This window comes from Somniosus microcephalus, chromosome 9 (genome assembly GCF_052327205.1).
Source record: "Somniosus microcephalus isolate GS21.2 chromosome 9, FLI_Smic_1.0, whole genome shotgun sequence".
Classification (NCBI taxonomy): Eukaryota; Metazoa; Chordata; class Chondrichthyes; order Squaliformes; family Somniosidae; genus Somniosus; species Somniosus microcephalus.
This window is the reverse complement of record NC_140995.1, coordinates 79,279,817-79,296,636: the sequence shown is the minus strand read 5'-3', so window position 1 is coordinate 79,296,636 and position 16,820 is coordinate 79,279,817. Positions and strand designations below refer to the sequence as shown.

The 16,820-nt window shown below is 46.3% G+C and overlaps 1 protein-coding gene across 4 annotated transcripts in view; it reads right to left on the bottom strand.

The window, feature by feature from the left end:
* The window catches only part of gen1 (GEN1 Holliday junction 5' flap endonuclease), an 85,181-nt gene that overhangs the window by 49,916 nt on the left and 18,445 nt on the right, over positions 1–16,820 (bottom strand). For 2 of the 4 annotated variants that reach the window (XM_085996792.1, XM_085996794.1), the window contains exons 2-4: positions 13,963–14,035; positions 7,427–7,624; positions 5,928–6,120 (exon numbers count right to left, since the gene is read on the bottom strand). In XM_085996792.1, the coding sequence (XP_085852918.1) occupies positions 5,928–6,120; positions 7,427–7,587 (354 nt within the window). In that variant the 5' untranslated portion in view covers positions 7,588–7,624; positions 13,963–14,035. Of the gene's footprint in view, positions 1–5,927; positions 6,121–7,155; positions 7,273–7,426; positions 7,625–13,962; positions 14,036–16,820 lie in introns of those variants that run through there. The other 2 variants (XM_085996795.1, XM_085996793.1) reach the window with 2 other exon arrangements.

The window sequence follows — 16,820 nt, the reverse complement described above, 5'->3', positions numbered from 1 at the left end:
ACGTACATGCATTCTAAATCCATTTTTGAATTTTTCGTAGTCTTTTAGTCTGCTCTTATCTAATATGGTACTACTTCCGCCTCTGGTGCTATCCAACACACTTACTCTTTTATGCACCTTATTCCTCTTTTCTACTCCTATATGCTGGTGCCCATCCCCCTGCCAAGCTAGTTTAAACCCTCCTCAACAGCACTAGCAAACCTCCCCGCGAGAATATTGGTCCCGACTGTTGAGATGTAACCCGTCCGGCTTGTACAGGACCCACCTTCCCCAGAAACTGTTCCAATGCCTCAGGAATCTAAAGCCCTCCCTCTTGCACCATCTCTCCAGCCACGCAGTCATCTGTTCTATCCTCCTATTTCCTGTACTCACTAGCACGTGGCACCTGGAGTAATCCGGAGATTACTATCTTTGAGGTCCTGCTTTTTAATCTCTCTCCTAGCTCCCTGAACTCTGCCTGCAGGACCTCATCACTCTTTCTGCCTATGTCGTTGGTACCGATATGGACAATGACCTCTGGCTGTTCACCCTCCCCCCTCAGAGTGTCCTGCAGCCGCTCAGTAACATCCTTGACCGACACCAGGGAGGCAACATACCATCCTGAAATCACGTCTGCAGCTGCAAAAATGTCTGTCTGCTCCCCTAACTATCAAATCCCCTACCACTATTGCTCTTCCACTCTTTTTCCTCCTGCCCCCCGTGCAGCTGAGCCACCAGTGGTGCCTTGGATTTGTCTCTGGCTGCACTCCCCAGAGGAACCATCGCCCCCAGCAGTACTCAGAACAGAATACTGGTTGGAGAGCGAGATGCACTCCGGGGACTCCTGCACTACCTGCCTGGTCCTCCTCTTCTTTCTGGCGGTCACCTATTCCCTCTCTACCTGCATACTCTTAAGCTGCGGGGTGACCACCTCCAGAAATGTGCTATCCACGTAACTCTCAGCCTCACGGATGCACCGCAGTGACTCCAGCTGCTGCTCAAGCTCTGAAACATGGATCTCGAGCTGCTGTAGCTGGCGACACTTCCTGTACATGTGGTCGTCCAGGCTAGGCGAAGTGTCCAGGATATCCCACAGGGCACAGGACGTGCACCCTATGGGACCGAGCTGCCCTGCCATGCCTCTATTTAATAGACTAAGAACGAACTAAGCAGAAAGAAACTTAAAACTTAAAAAAAAGCACTCACCAGCTACTCACCAATGAGCTCCTTCCCTTGTGCCAACGTCACTTTTTCTACTCTGATGTCACTCTTTTGGATTCTGCCTCTGTTGAGCCACTGCCTCTTTCACTGTGGTCTCGCCCAGGTCACTGCCTCCACTTCCTCTCGCGCTCTTTACAGCGCCGCTGCTCCCGCTCCTCTCGCCGCTGCTCCCGCTCCTCTCCCTCTTTATAGCGCTGCTGCTCCTGCTCCTTTCGCTGCTCCTCTTGTGCTTTTTACTGCGCCACTAATCCCGCTCCTCCTCTTGCTCTTCATAGCGCCGCTGCTCCCGCTCCTCTCGCAGAGGGAGAGACAGGGACAGAGGGGGAGACAGTGAGAGACAGGGACAGAGGGAGAGAGTGAGAGACAGGGACAGAGGGAGATGGAGAAAGACAGAGAGAGAGAGAAAAAAAAAAGAGAAAGAGGGAGAGAGGGACAGAGAGAGAGAGACAGCGAAAGAGGGAGAGAGAGAGATGGGTGAAGGTCCACTCCAAGCACGTGTAGTCCGTTCCTGGGGACTGAGCAGCGGTCACACTTTGGAACAACACAGATGGAGGCGCAGCACATGTACAATGGCCACTGGAAGGAGGCTAAAGCAAACAAGTTTTAGGCCCACGGTGAAATTTAAAAAAAAAATTCAGAAAATTGTTTAAAGCCGGAAAAATATATGGGAAAGTGATGTTGAATGCAAGTTCCAGTTAATATAAGTTCCAGTTAAATTTTGCAAGGTATTGTCCCCTTTTTGAAAGAGTTTATCAGGGTTATTTAAATCATGTTATGAGAGAGGGGAAAAAGTTTGTGCCCCCGTTTGTACTTAAGAGGCCGCGATTTTGCGCCTGGAGGGGGGGAACCGCTGTTCAGCGGGTTCTGGACCTGCTCCCAGTTTCCGCCGCCCTGCAGTTGAAATTTTCCGTTGATTGGCCTTGTTAAGGCCGACGTGCGGGTTCTCCAAGGCAATTGCTTGGTGCGTTTCAGTTGCTCGCGTCTGATGAAGCGATGCTGGACTGATTATTTAAAGGGGACATGTTCCCTCTGCAGATTCATTTCCGTTTTGTTCCCTGAAGTGCTGGCTGCTGCAGGTATGACAGCGCAAAAACCCAAGGCTGCTCCTCGCTTCAATGAGGACTCCCTCCATGCTCTTGTGGAGTGAGTAAGAGGACATAAGGAGGTCCTTTTCCCTGGAGACGGAAGGAGGAGGCCAACTCAGCATACCAAGGCAGCTTGGTTGCAAATTGCTGAGGTGGTCAGTTCGAGGTCGGTCTACACACACATCTGGGTGCAGTGTGGCAAGAGGTTTAATGATCTGTTGCGATCAGCAAAAGTGAGTATAACATCACTCTCTGCATTGGCAACCTTGCCCTGCACATCCCAACTCACTAACATCCCTTGCTCCCGCACCCATCCCTCTCTATTCAGAATCACGTCACCATCTTACTATGCACCACTCACTCTTATGCAATGCCAACTAACAATGCACAGGGAGGGAACTTGGTTTGTGCACCTCACTCCTTCATAGTCTCCCTCTAAACATCTATGTCATCCATTCTTTACACTCACTCCATCAATCTCTCTCAAACTCCACTTGTGTCCCTCATTGCAGAAGAGGGACCACAATAAAAGGGAGGGGGGGGGGGAGGACAGGAGGAGGCCCACCATCCGTGGCGCATCTAACACACGCTGAAGAGGCAGCCCTGGAGATCGCAGAGGTGCAGAGGAGCTGGAAGTGGGGAATGGAGAAACAGGCGTAGAACAGCAAGCTGGTGACAGAATTGATTTCCAACCCTCTGATTTAGCATTCATGAGTGACTAATATGGGATATGATGTTCAGAGAGATTGAGTGCTAAGCCTCTGCACAATGGGATGTGTCTGCAACATACATTTCACTTGTCTAACTCATGCCTTTACTCTCCCACAGGACCATCGAGAGAGCCCCGCTCCCAACTGTCCAGGAGGAAGAGTAGGAACACTTCTCAGAGGAACCACCAGCCTCTGAGGGAGCAGCGTCACCAGCATCCAGCGCACCCAGGACCAGCGCAGAGACGCACACCTCGGTGGGTTTTTTGCGAGGTAGAGTAGTGTTGTCACTCGGTGTATCATAGCTCACAAGTGAGCAGGAGCAGATGTTGGAGACGGGTACAGCAGTGGAGAGTCCTCGTTGGAGGGTGCAGGGCACTCCTAGCTCTGCTCAGCTGCATGTGGACGCTGAGCCTCTGGGGCCATCCAGAAAGAGAGCGGAGCTGGAGCTTCAGGAACAAGTGCAGGAGGCTCTGAGTGGGTTTGCTTCCACGGTAACTGCGAGTGTGCAGAGAATGGAGGAGTCTATCTTAAACATTAGCAATGTCGTGGTGTACGCTATGGACAATCTAGGTGCTGGCATGGAAAGGATGGCAACCTCCATGGAGGACCTAACTCGCCAGACACAAGCCAACATGGTGGCTCTTCTAGATAGGTTTGGCATTGTTGCCATATGTGTGCTGACAATGAGGTGGCACAGTTTAGGTAAGTGCGCCTTTAAAATCCAGCAATGCAGGTTACAGTGCATCTATAGTGCACAACACATACTTGCAACCTAAACACAGAAAATGCCCCCCAAATTATTCAATCACCAACTCGCATATTTCTAAATGACAAGATTTGAGAGTGCAGCTGTGACACTGCAGTTGCAGCTGTGGAGTCTCCAGCTCGCTGGTGTTCACGCCACACGTAACTGGTGTGTTGTTGGAACGTCGTGAAACCTGACCCAGAAGCTGGAAAATCCAAAAGCCCTGTGAAAATAGCTTTAAACTAACACTTAATAGGCAGTTAGGTGCCTTTAATCCCTTTCCCGCCGCTTGGTGTCGGGTCTGTTTGCAAATCGGAGACCCGACACTCGGGAAAGTTGCATGGAGGCGGGATCACGGCAGGTTCTGAACCCGCCGTCAATCATTTTGAATTTAACCTCTGACCCGCCTCTAATCCCGTCCTGTGAGCGCAGGCAAAATCGCGGCCTCAGAGTCTGAGAGAGACGGCGGGAACGGCAGCAGAAAAAGAGGAAACAGCTTCTCCAAAACTGATCCCAACTCATTGCCAAGGCTGGGGATAGATAACCTCACTGCCTTCTTAGGAAGTTTAACCACTTTATTCACTTTCTTATTTGGGCTCTGATTGGAATTAGAGTTTATTTTATTATTTTTTTGTTGTATGTTTAATGACAGTGTTGAAGAGAGAAAGAAAAACTTGGGGTAACTTCTTCTGTCAAAGCTGCAATGAGACTTGAAAGAATTTAAAGATTTTGAATGAACTTTTCACAAAAAATGAGGGATAAAAACACTTTTCCCCCCTAAGTTTCAAATATGATTTTGGAAGAAATAAGCAAATATCAATTTCCCCCTCATCTAAACAAGTTTCAACCAGGTCTTGAAGTCCAAATGCTTTTAAAGAGGCTCTGAATTGCTTAATTCTCATCTTTGTTTTCAAATCCCTCCACGGCCTTCCTATCTCTAATCTCCTTCAGCCGCACAACCACCGCGCGCACCCCCCCGCCGCCCCCCCCCCCAAAGCGTCTCTCCCCAATTGTCACACACACACACCCTGCCCCAGTACTTTCACAATACATACACCACCTGCTCAAACATTCCATGACCCACCAGAGATCCCACACTCACCTCACCTCAATGTTCCCTGAGCCTACCTCACTCTCACTTTAACTGGCTCTCTTGACATCACTCCAATTGCTCCCATCCCCTGCACCCCCCTCCAACTGTTCCCATCCCGGTACTCTGAATCAGCAACCCCTCTTCAATGCTCCCACACCTCACCAACGTAATCCTAATATTCGCGTACCCAAAGATGATTCTCCCACCACTGCCACACCTCATCAGCCTCCTACTGCCACTTCACACTCCCAATATACCACTCAGATTCCAGAACTCCTCCTGCCTACTACGTTCACAACCAAGGGCCGGCCTTGATCTCCAATACTCCAAGACCACTCACTCTCCCATAAGTATCAGACCACATAATTTCCTCATTAATTGCTGCACACCCACTACTTCCATGCAACCTCAACCATCTTCCCTACCACCCTCCTGTGCATCCTGCATTTTAAAAAAGGTATTTTAGAACATGGAATACATATGTAAACATAGCATAATAATCAAGGCCATTGACTTCAATTTCCACAAAAATATGCACATCACATAACTTGAAAATACTTCTAGCATTACCATAACACTTTGTAATGCAGTTTCACTTAGTCACCACACATCATTGGCCTTGATAAACTTACTTTATGTTAAGGAGTATAAAACACAGCCTGCAACACATCTTGAGCAATGCCATGGCAGAACTACTTGTACATTTTTTATGAAATAAAATGGGAAAGGTCTTTAATCAGTGACACCGATCATGTGTTTAGCAGCTACCGAACATCCGTATGATCTGTCAATCATCGCATCACTCCATAGACCAATGAGATCACTCAAAATGGATTTATAATATGGATGCATTTAAATCAATAGAAAAAGACTAACTTTAAAAAGTAGTGAAAGAAATTCTTTAAGTATGAAAATGTATCAGCAGGCTACAGCATCCTGGAAACAAAGATAAACCTTGAATTTGTGAGTTTAATGTAGGTTGTCAAACTGTAAAGTCATAGATACCTAAACTGAGTTACAGTAAATAAAATATATTTGCCCAATAGCTTATCATTCATTTTGGAAGAAATATTTACCTCTCAGACAATACTGACCTCTTTAAGAACAGATTTAAAATAGGATCTTTCTGTTCGAACAGTATAGCTGCCTGGTTTTCTGGACACACCACGTCTTGCCTCATTCCGCTTACTCATTGTGCCAGCCTTCAGTTTTGGTGCATTCCCTTCTGCCACAAAGACAAGTCTCACATCCATCAACGTGAGACATGAAATACGGAAAAACAAATTTCTAAAATTAAAGCAAAACACAGATCAACATCAATAATGTACAAGCAAAAAAAATTGCAAATGCGGAGTATCAAATAAAACCAGAAAAATTCTGATGAAAGATTAAACCTGAAACATGAACTTGTCTTTCTCTTTACAGATGACTGATCCACGCATTTCTAGTGTTTTCTGGGGTTTTTCCCAGCATCAATAATAATTATACCAATTTGGTAAAAATGCCTACCATAATATGTCAGTTTATGATCTGGAAATAAGTTGCAGATATGAACTATTGTAAAGAATGTTACGCTTACTATTGTAATGTCACTTCTGAGCTCCCTGGCCACACAGGAACTTCTGTTCTGAAATGAAAAACCCCAAAACTTTGGTTTATCCGGAGGTTAACTGTCTGGAATGCTTGCGCCGCCGGCAAAAATCAGGAGCCGTTTCGTTAGGTTTTTTTTCTTTTCGTTGCTTTTTTTTCCCCACCAGTCAGGCTCTGCAAGGTCTCGCTGAAGCTGTTGCTAAGCTACAGAGATGCTTGCAAGGTACGGCCAACTGTTTGGAAGCACAGGGTTTGTTGCCAGATACGGAGCTCAAAATCTCCGTATGTTTCAACATTACCGCTGGTTTGTCCGGCAGTTTTGATGGGACGGCAACAGCTCGGTCCTGTCGGTGCCGGATAGCACAAAGTTTCCTGTAGTATGTTGCACAGATAAGGAATACTGTAGTAAGCAGATGGAAAAAATTGGATTTTTATTCTCTCTTTTTGTGTGGAATCTTAATCTTTTTCCTCTTGTGCTGTCCTCAATTTGCATAAATAAAGTGGCACCATTGCCTCTGTTTCACCTAATTCTGAGCCTTGCTCAATATCTATTTCCCTTTGCCACCATTATCACTGATCCATGTGTCCCCGTTTTCTCTTCCATCCTAATCAAATGGAGTCCAATTTCCACACAACAGCCTATCCTTGCAAGTAAAGACAACCGGCACTACCTACCTGCTCTACAAATGATTGCTTACTAAGTTAAAAAAAAATGATTCTGTGTATGCTAACCTTTGTCTTAAACCAGTCACGAGCAGAGTAAGAGAATACCCTGGGGTGACTCGCCTTTCCCTCCCCTTGCTGTATGTAAAGCACCTGGTCTGCCCAATGGCACATCGAGATCAAAATCTAGCCATATGAGAAATCAACAAAAACATGCATGTTATTACTCTGTGACACAGGTAGTCCAATACTCTGAGCAACCATACTTTCAAACATGGTCCTATATGAATATTGGTGTGCAGCATGTACATAATCCTCATTAATTAATACTCCATGTTACCTGAGGTGTGGTTTGATAACTGTTCCCATCATGCCTTTCACAGTTTGAGCCTCACACACCCAGAAGCTCATATCCACGGCCAGCGTTTTCCCTTTAAGATTTTGTAATGGAACATGTTCTTTTACAGGCTCTAAAATCTGCCACAAGTCATTCACTCCCATGATTCCGGCTTCTATTTCAGGATACTGGCAGTTAGCTCTTCAAAAAAAGACAAAAATGTACACCTTAGCTCTTAAAATAAACTGTATTTAAACAGTACATAAAAGATAGTCAGGGATTTTTAATGCATATGGTCCCTGTGGTAAACCACTGTAGTTCACGGTGTTCACTTGTTGTTGTTGTTGTTGCTGTTGTTGTTGTCATTCACTCTTGTTTCACTGTTATGTCTGACTATGCCTCAGCTGACTCCGCCCTCGGCTACCGAGTATAAGGACGGCCGCATGGCAGCTCCAGGCATTCGGTCGTCCACTAGAGGCATAGTCCTGATCTGTCTGAAGTGCAATTCAGTAGTTAATAAAAGCCTGTCGTTCTGAACTCTGCTCAGCCTCTTATTAGAATTGATAGCGCATCAGTCCCCAATTGATCAGCTGTGGCTCAATGGGTAGCACTTTTGCCTGAGTCAGAAAGTCCCACTCCAGAGACTTGAGCACAAAACCTAGGCTGACACTCCAGTGCAGTGCCGAGGGAGTGCTGCACCGTCGGAGGTGCCGTCTTTCGGATGTGACTTTAAACCTAGGCCCCAACTCTCTCGGGTGAACTTTGAAATCGTGCTATAGGATGTTTACGAAGGGCAGGGGAGTTATCCCTGGTGCCCTGGACAAAATTTACCCCATACTCAACATCACTAAAAAGATTATCTGGTCATTATCACATTGCTGTTTGTGGGAGCTTGCTCTGTGCACATTCCGACATTACAACAGTGACTACACTTCAAAAGTACTCCATTGGCTGTAAAGCGCTTTGGGACATCCTGAGGTCGTGAAAGGGGCTATATAAATGCAAGTTCTCTCTTTCTGACTAGTGCAGTTAAAAGCAAAACCAATGTGAACCCTCTAGATGTTTTCAATTTTATTATATGGACACCCCAATACATACCTACAATTTAACATGACAAATGTACACATACAAACTCTGACTCAAGGCAGGGGTGAGGGTGAGGAAGAGGGAAATTCTGGCCTTTGTCTTCTCAATTAAACCGGACGGACCACGCGGCATCGACCTCGGCACCAGCTACAGACACGGCAATGGCACACCTAGCCCAGTCGACCCTGCAAAGTCCTCCTCACCAACATCTGGGGGACTGGTGCCAAAATTGGGAGAGCTGTCCCACAGACTAGTCAAGCAACAGCCTGACATAGTCATACTCACAGAATCATACCTTTCAGCCAATGTCCCAAACTCCTCCATCAGCATCCCTGGGTATGTCCTGTCCTACCAGACAAGGAGTGGCTGCAGTGGTATGCAGTCAGGAAGGAGTGGCCCTGGGAGTCCTCAACATTGACTCCGGACCCCATGAAGTCTAATGGCTTGAGGTCAAACATGGGCAAGGAAACCTCTTCCCTCAGCTGATGAATTAATACTCCTCCATGTTGAACACCACTTGGAAAAAGCACCGAGAGTAGCAAGGGCACAGAATGTAGCCTGGGTGGGGGACTTCAATGTCCATCACCAAGAGTGGCTCGGTAGCACCACTACTGATCAAGCTGGCTGAGTCCTGAAGATCATAGCTGCCAGTCTGGGCCTGTGACAGGTGGCGAGAGAACCAACACGAGGGAAAAACCTACTTGACCTCGCCCTCACAAATTTACCTGTCCATGCATCTGTCCACGACAATATTGGTAGCAGTGACCACCGCACAGTCATAGTGGAGACGAAGTCCCGTCTTCACACTGAGGACACCCTCCATCATGTTGTGTGGCACTACCACTGTGCTAAATGGGATAGATTCAGAACAGATCTAGCAGCTCAAAACTGGGCATCCATGAGGCGCTGTGGGCCATCAGCAACAGCAGAATTGTACCAACCCTGGTTCAATAAGGAGTGTAGAAGAGCATGCCAGGAGCAGCACCAGGCGTACCTAAAAACGAGGTGCCAACCTCGGGAAGCTGCAACACAGGACTACATTCATGCTAAAAAGTGGAAACAGCATTCTATAGACAGGGCTCAGCGATCCCACAATCAACGGATCAGATCAAAGCTCTGCAGTCCTGCCACAGCCAGTCGTGAATGGTGGTGGACCATTAAACAACTAATGGGAGGGGGAGGCTCCATGAATATCTCCATCCTCAATGATGGTGGAGCCCAGCACGTGAGTGCAAAAGACAAGGCTGAAGCGTTTGCAACCATCTTCAGCCAGAAGTGCCGAGTGGATGATCCATATCGGCCTCCTCCTGAGGTCCCCATCATCACAGAAGCCAGTCTTCAGCCAATTCAATTCACTCCACATGATATCAAGAAACGGCTGAGCGTACTGGATACTGCAAAGGCTATGGGCCCCGACAACATCCCGGCTATCATGCTAAAGACTTGTGCTCTAGAACTAGCCAAGCTGTTCCAGTACAGCAACAATACTGGCATCTATCCGACAATGTGGAAAACTGCCCAGGTATGTCCTGTCCACAAAAAGCTGCACAAATGCAACCCGGCCAATTACCACCCCATCAGTCTACTCTCAATCATCAGCAAAGTGATGGAAGGTTACATAGATAGTGCTATCAAGCGGCACTTACTCACCAATAACCTGCTCATTGATGCCCAGTTTGGGTTCCGCCAAAACCACTCGGCTCCCGACCTCATTACAGCCTTGGTCCAAACATGGACAAAGGAGCTGAATTCCAGAGGTGAGGCGAGAGTGACTGCCCTTGATATCAAGGCAGCATTTGACCGAGTGTGGCATCATGGAGCCCTGGTAAAACTGAAGTCAATGGGAATCGGGGGGAAAACTCTCCACTGGCTGGAGTCATACCTAGCACAAAGGAGGATGGTTATGGTGGTTGAAGGTCAATCATCACAGCCCCAGGACATTGCTGCAGGTGCTCCTCAGGGCAGTGTCCTAGGCCCAGCCATCTTCAGCTGCTTCATCAATTACCTTCCCTCCAAGATAACGTCAGAAATGGTGATGTTCGATGATGGCTGCAGTGTTCAGTGCCATTCGCAACTCCTCAGATAATGTAGCAGTCCATGCCCGCATGCAACAAGACCTGGACGACGTTCAGGTTGATAAGTGGCAGGTAACATTCGCGCCACAGAAGTGCCAGGCAATGACTATCTCCAACAAGCGAGAGTCTAGCCAGCACCCCTTAACATTCAACGGCATTACCATCGCTGAATCCCCCACCATCAACATCCTGGGGGTCACCATTGACCAGAAACTTAACTGGGCCAGCCACATAAATACTGTGGCAACAAGAGCAAGTCAGAGATTAGGTATTCTGTGGCGAGTGTCTCACCTCCTGACTCCCCAAGGCCTTTCCACCATCTACAAGGCACAAGTAAGGAGTGTGATGGAATATGGTCCACTTGCCTGGATGAATGCAGCTCCAACAACAGTCAAGAAGCTCGATACCATCCAGGGCAAAGCAGCCCGTTTGATTGGCACCCCATCCACCACCTTAAACATTCACTCCCTCCACCACTGGCGTACCGTGGCTGCAGTGTGTGCCATCTACAAGATGCACTGCAGCAACTTGCCAAGGTTTCTTAGGCAGCACCTCCCAAACCCGCGACCTCTTCCACCTAGAAGGACAAGGGCAGCAGGCGCATGGGAACACCAGCACCTCCAAGTTCCCCGCCAAGTCACACACCATCCTGACTTAGAAGTATATCGCCGATCCTTCATCGTCGCTGGGTCAAAATCCTGGAACTCCCTCCCTAACAGCACTGTGGGAGTACCTTCACCACACAGACTGCAGCGTTTCAAGAAGGCGGCTCACCACTACCTTCTCAAGGGCAATTAGGGACGGCCAATAAATGCTGGCCTTGCCAGCGACACCCACATCCCATAAACGAATTAAAAAAAAATCATGTTCCCCTACCATCCACACACATTGAGTAGTAGGCTTCTCTGGATGTGGTCACGTAGATTCAATAAATAAAATACATCACCAAACCTACCAGATTTACAGAGATTATTTGAACACTTGACTGGACTCAGCAAAGGTCCCGGCAGGCTGGAAAACTGCTAATGTAACACCCTTATTTAAAAAGGGCAGTAGACAGAAGGCTGGAAACTATAGACCGGTTAACCTAACATCTGTGGTAGGTAAAATTTTGGAGTCCATTATTAAGGAGACAGTAACAGGACATTTGGATAATCATAATTGAATAGGACAAAGTCAGCATGGTTTTATGAAGGGGAAGTCATGTTTGACAAATTTGCTGGAGTTCTTTGAGGAAGTAACATATAGGGTGGATAAAGGGGAACCAGTGGACGTAGTATATTTAGACTTCCAAAAGGCATTTGACAAGGTGCCACACAAAAGATTATCGCTTAAGATAAAAAATCACGGGATTGGGGGTAATATTCTGGCATGGATAGAGGATTGGCTATCTAGCAGAGGCAGAGAGTTGGGATAAATGGTTCATTCTCAGACTGGCAATCAGTAACTAGTGGTGTTCCGCAGGGGTCAGTGCTGTGTCCCCAACTCTTTACAATCTATATTAACGATTTGGAGGAGGGGACCGAGTGTAACATATCAAAGTTTGCAGATGATACTAAGATGGGAGAGAAAGTAGTGAGTGAGGAGGACATAAAAAAACCTGCAAGGGGACATAGACAGGCTAAGTAAGTGGGCAGAGATTTGGCAGATGGAATACAATACTGGAAAGTGTGAGGTTATGCACTTTGGCAGGAAAAATCGGAGAGCAAGTTATTATCTTAATGGCAAGAAACTGGAAAGTACTGAAGTACAAAGGGATCTGGGGGTCCTGGTGCACGAAACTCAAAAGGTTAGTATGCAGGTGCAGCAAGTGATTAAGAAGGCCAATGGAATGTTGGCTTTCATTGCTAGGGGGATAGAATATAAAAATAGGGAGGTATTGCTTCAGTTGTATAAGGTATTGGTGAGACCGTACCTGGAATACTGCATACAGTTTTGGTGTCCATACTTAAGAAAAGACATACTTGCTCTCGAGTCAGTACAAAGAAGGTTCACTCGGTTAATCCCGGGGATGGACATATGAGGAGAGGTTGAGTAGATTGGGACTCTACTCATTGGAGTTCAGAAGAATGAAAGGCGATCTTATTGAAACATGTAAGATTGTGAAGGGGTTGGATCGGGTGGATGCGGGGAGGATGTTCCCGATGATGGGCGAAACTAGAACTAGGGGGCACAGTCTTAGAATAAGGGGCTGCTCTTTCAAAACTGAGATGAGGAGGAACTACTTCACTCAGAGGGTGGTAGGTCCATGGAATATGCTGCCCCAAAAAGCTGTAGAAGCTACATCATTACATAAATTTAAAACAGAAATAGACAGTTTCCTAGAAGTAAAGGGAATTAAGGGTTACGGGGAGCGGGCAGGAATTTGGACGAGTCTAGGTTCGGATCGGACATGGCCCTGTGGTTAGCGGAGCGGGCCCAGGGGCCGTGTAGCCTGATCCTGCTGCTATTTCGTGTGTCTAATTCTGTTAGATTCAGGAGATGGTTCTGTGATAGTAGATTGGCGGTTAGGATCAGATCAGCCATGATCTTATTGAATGGCGGAGCAGGCTCGAGGGGCCGATTGGCCTACTCCTGCTCCTATTTCTTATGTTCTTATAGTAGAACCTGCATCATTCAGATTTTGATTTATCTGCCAGAATTTCCATAGCACAAACCCTTCCACAACATACTACCTCATTCCATATTTTGCTGTTTCTTATGGTAATTGTAAATCATCTCATTAAAAGAAACTACATATTTTTGTTATTTCTTTTGCACATCTCTTCATTCCTGTGGAAATTGCACTATTGTACCACATGTGCCTGCTCGAAATATGAAGATCTCTTCAATATCGGCCAATTTTCATTGGCCTGGATTTTGCTGCCCCTATGGGTGAAGCTCATGTGCAAAAACCCGAAACTTGCGATGTCAAGAATCTTCTTGACAGATCCAATGCATCCTTGGGAAAAGTGCACCCGCGGGTGGAGAGTTGCATGATTTGCCCAACGAAGGCCCGTGAAATTTTTATGCCTGGTAAAAGCAGAAGGCCTGCTTTTACCAGCATAAGAGTTTAAAAAACCATGAAAATTTTTTTCAATCACTTATACATTAAAAGACCCGTGCAATAAGTTAAGTTTATTTCAACACCTTTAAAACATTTACAGGAAATTCTTTTTTATCCGGCACCGACGTGGTGCCGGTTGATCAAAAAGTCCGGATTACAGAGAGGTATACTTACCAAGGTACGAGAGCCCCGTACACGGCCACAGGTGCAGGAGCCCCGGTTACACGGCACTTGTGCAGGAGTCCCGGTTACACGGCCACAGATCCAGGAGTGTCTGTTGCACGGCCACAGGAACCCCGGTTACACGGCCACTAATATACAGTAAAACTTACCTGAACCTACTCCTGGATTTTGCCGGTTAAGAGAGATTTCCGGATATTTAGGTGCTGATTAAAAGAGAGTTTCCTGTAAATATATTTAAAAAAAATACATTTTTATTTTAAATATTAATTAAATGGCAATTTAATTAATTTTAAATATGTAAATTTAAAAAAAATGTATTTGATGTGTAGATGTATTTTTGGGCAATTCCCATTCGTGCTTATGGGGATTCCATGCATACAGAATCCCAATAAACATGCATGGAGTTTCCCTTCGTTCATTGGTTGGGCCGGCCCATGTGACCCCTGCGGCACTTGTGAACCGCCTGCGCCCGAGATATGTGGGCCTCTACCCATGGGTACCCAGAGAGGCCCAGGACCACGAGTCTCCGCACCTCCCGGATCACCAGGTACACGGGTATTTTATTTGCGGATCGGAGGCATTTTCCCGCGGGAAGTTTCCGACCGCAAATTCAGGGCCAATATCTGTGCCCAAAGGGAAGGGTGCGTATGTGGGTAATGGATGTATCGCACTCTCTGGGGACAGGCCTCTCTCCCTCTCGGTACAGTTCTCTCTCTCTCTCTCTGGGTACAGTTCCCTCTCTCTCTCTGGGTACATTTCTCTCTCTCTCTCTGGGTACAGTTCTCTCTCTCTGGGTACAGTTCTCTCTCGCTCTCTGGGTACAGTTTTCTCTCTCTCTCTCTCTCTCTGGGCACAGTTCTCTCTCTCTCTCTCTCTGGGCACAGTTCTCTCTCTCTGGGTACAGTTCTCTCTCTCTCTGGGTACAGTTCTCTCTCTCTCTGGGTACAGTTCTCTCTCTCTCTCTGGGTGCAGTTCTTTCTCTCTGGGTACAGTTCTCCAATTCCAATTCCAATTCAAATGCTTTATTGGCATGAAAGTTTACAGAGAACCATATTGCTCTCTCTCTCTGGGTGCAGTTCTCTCTCTCTCTCTCTATCTCTCTCTCTCTCTCTCTCTCTGGGTACAGTTCTCTCTCTCTCTGGGTACAGTTCTCTCTCTCTCTCTCTCGCTCTGGGCACAGTTCTCTCTCTCAATTCAATTTTTTCAATTTCAATTCAAATGCTTTATTGGCATGAAAGTTTACAGGGAACCATATTGCCAAAGCTTACATAACAAAAAGTACAGTTTTCCAACATTCTGTAGGTGTCAAACAATTTTGACCTTCGTTGGGTACATACAATATTAGTTTAAACAGTATTAATTTAAAGTCGTTGAACATCGTTGGGTACATTCAGTATTAATTTTAAACAGTCCTCAGGTTGTGACATGTTGTTACATATTTGGCACCAAGGTATGGTCTGTCTCCTTCTCCCAGGACTAATCTTAATTTTGACAGGTCATCCAATTCTTTGAAATCTGGGGTTGTTTGGCTGAGCTTGTCAAATAATATGTTTCTTGTTGTGTTGAATTTTTCACATTTTAGGAGGAAATGCATCTCTGTCTCAACCTCGCCGGCCAGACATTGATCACATATTCTATTCTCTCTAGGCTGCCAGGATTTCTTGTATCTTCCTTTCTCAATTGCCAGTTGGTGGTCGCTTAGTCTGTACCTGGTGAGGGTCTGTCTCTGTTTTGTGTCTCTGATGGTCGAGAGATAGTCTGCCAGTTTATATTCTCTTTTTAGGGCCCGGTAACATTCTAATCTGCTTTGGCTTTCGGTTATTTTGTTCCAATGTTCCAGGTAGGTTTCTTTGCATTGTTTAATGATTTGGTTCACTCGGATTGGTGTTTGGACGGCAGTGTTGGTCTGGGACTGGTCAGGGTCCGGCTGAGTAGGAGTACTTAGTTTCAGTAGCAGCTGACTCAGGGGACTCTTTTCTGGGTTTAGCTCTTGGGTCTGGAAGGCTTTAAAATGAAGGGTGTCTGGGGAGCTAGATTTGAGGTGATTTAGGAAGTTTAGTGCTCGTTTGTGGATGTTTATTATCAATGGGTATCTGCCTAGTTCGGCTCTGCATGCATTTGTTGGTGTTTTCCTTTGGGTGCGAAGAATGCTTCGGCAAAATTCTGCATGTAGGGCTTCTATTGTGTGTTTTTCCCATTTAGTGTAGCTATGGTGATTGAGCGGGCCCCATACTTCACTACCGTACAGCGCAATGGGCAGGATTATGCTGTCAAATATTTTGAGCCAGATTTTGATTGGGATTTGGATGATGTAGAATTTTCTTTTTATTGCATATAGGGCTCTTCGGGCTTTTTCTTTTAGTGCATTCACTGCTATGCTGAAGCTCCCTGATGCTGTAATGGTTAGACCAAGGTAAGTGTAGCTCATAGTGTGTCCTATGATGGTATCACTGAGAGTAAACTGGTATTTGTTTTCCTGACACCTGGGCCTTTTTTGAAAAATCATGATGTTGGTTTTCTTTAGATTTACTGTTCGGGCCCAATTTTGGCAGTATTTGTCGAGTAGGTCTAGTTGTTGCTGTAATCCCTGTTCTGTGGGAGACAGCAGAACCAGGTCGTCCGCATAGAACAGGGATTTCACTTCTCCATCCAGGAGACAGAGACCCGGTGACTCGCTTTTCTCCAGCATGTCTGCTAATTCATTTATGTATATGTTGAACAGGGTCGGGCTCAAATTGCAGCCCTGCCGGACGCCTCTTCTCTGGGTGAAGAAACCGGTGCGTTTGTCTCCAATTTTGACACCGCATTTATTTTTCAGATACATCGATTTAATAAGGTCATAGACTTTGCCCCCTATTCCACACTGAAGAAGTTTATAATAGAGCCCTTCGTGCCAGATAGAGTCAAAGGCTTTCTTGAAGTCAATGAAACAAGCGAATATTTTCCCATTTTTTGTTTGGTGTACATGTTTTTCAATGAGAGTGTGAAGGGTATAGATATGGTCGGT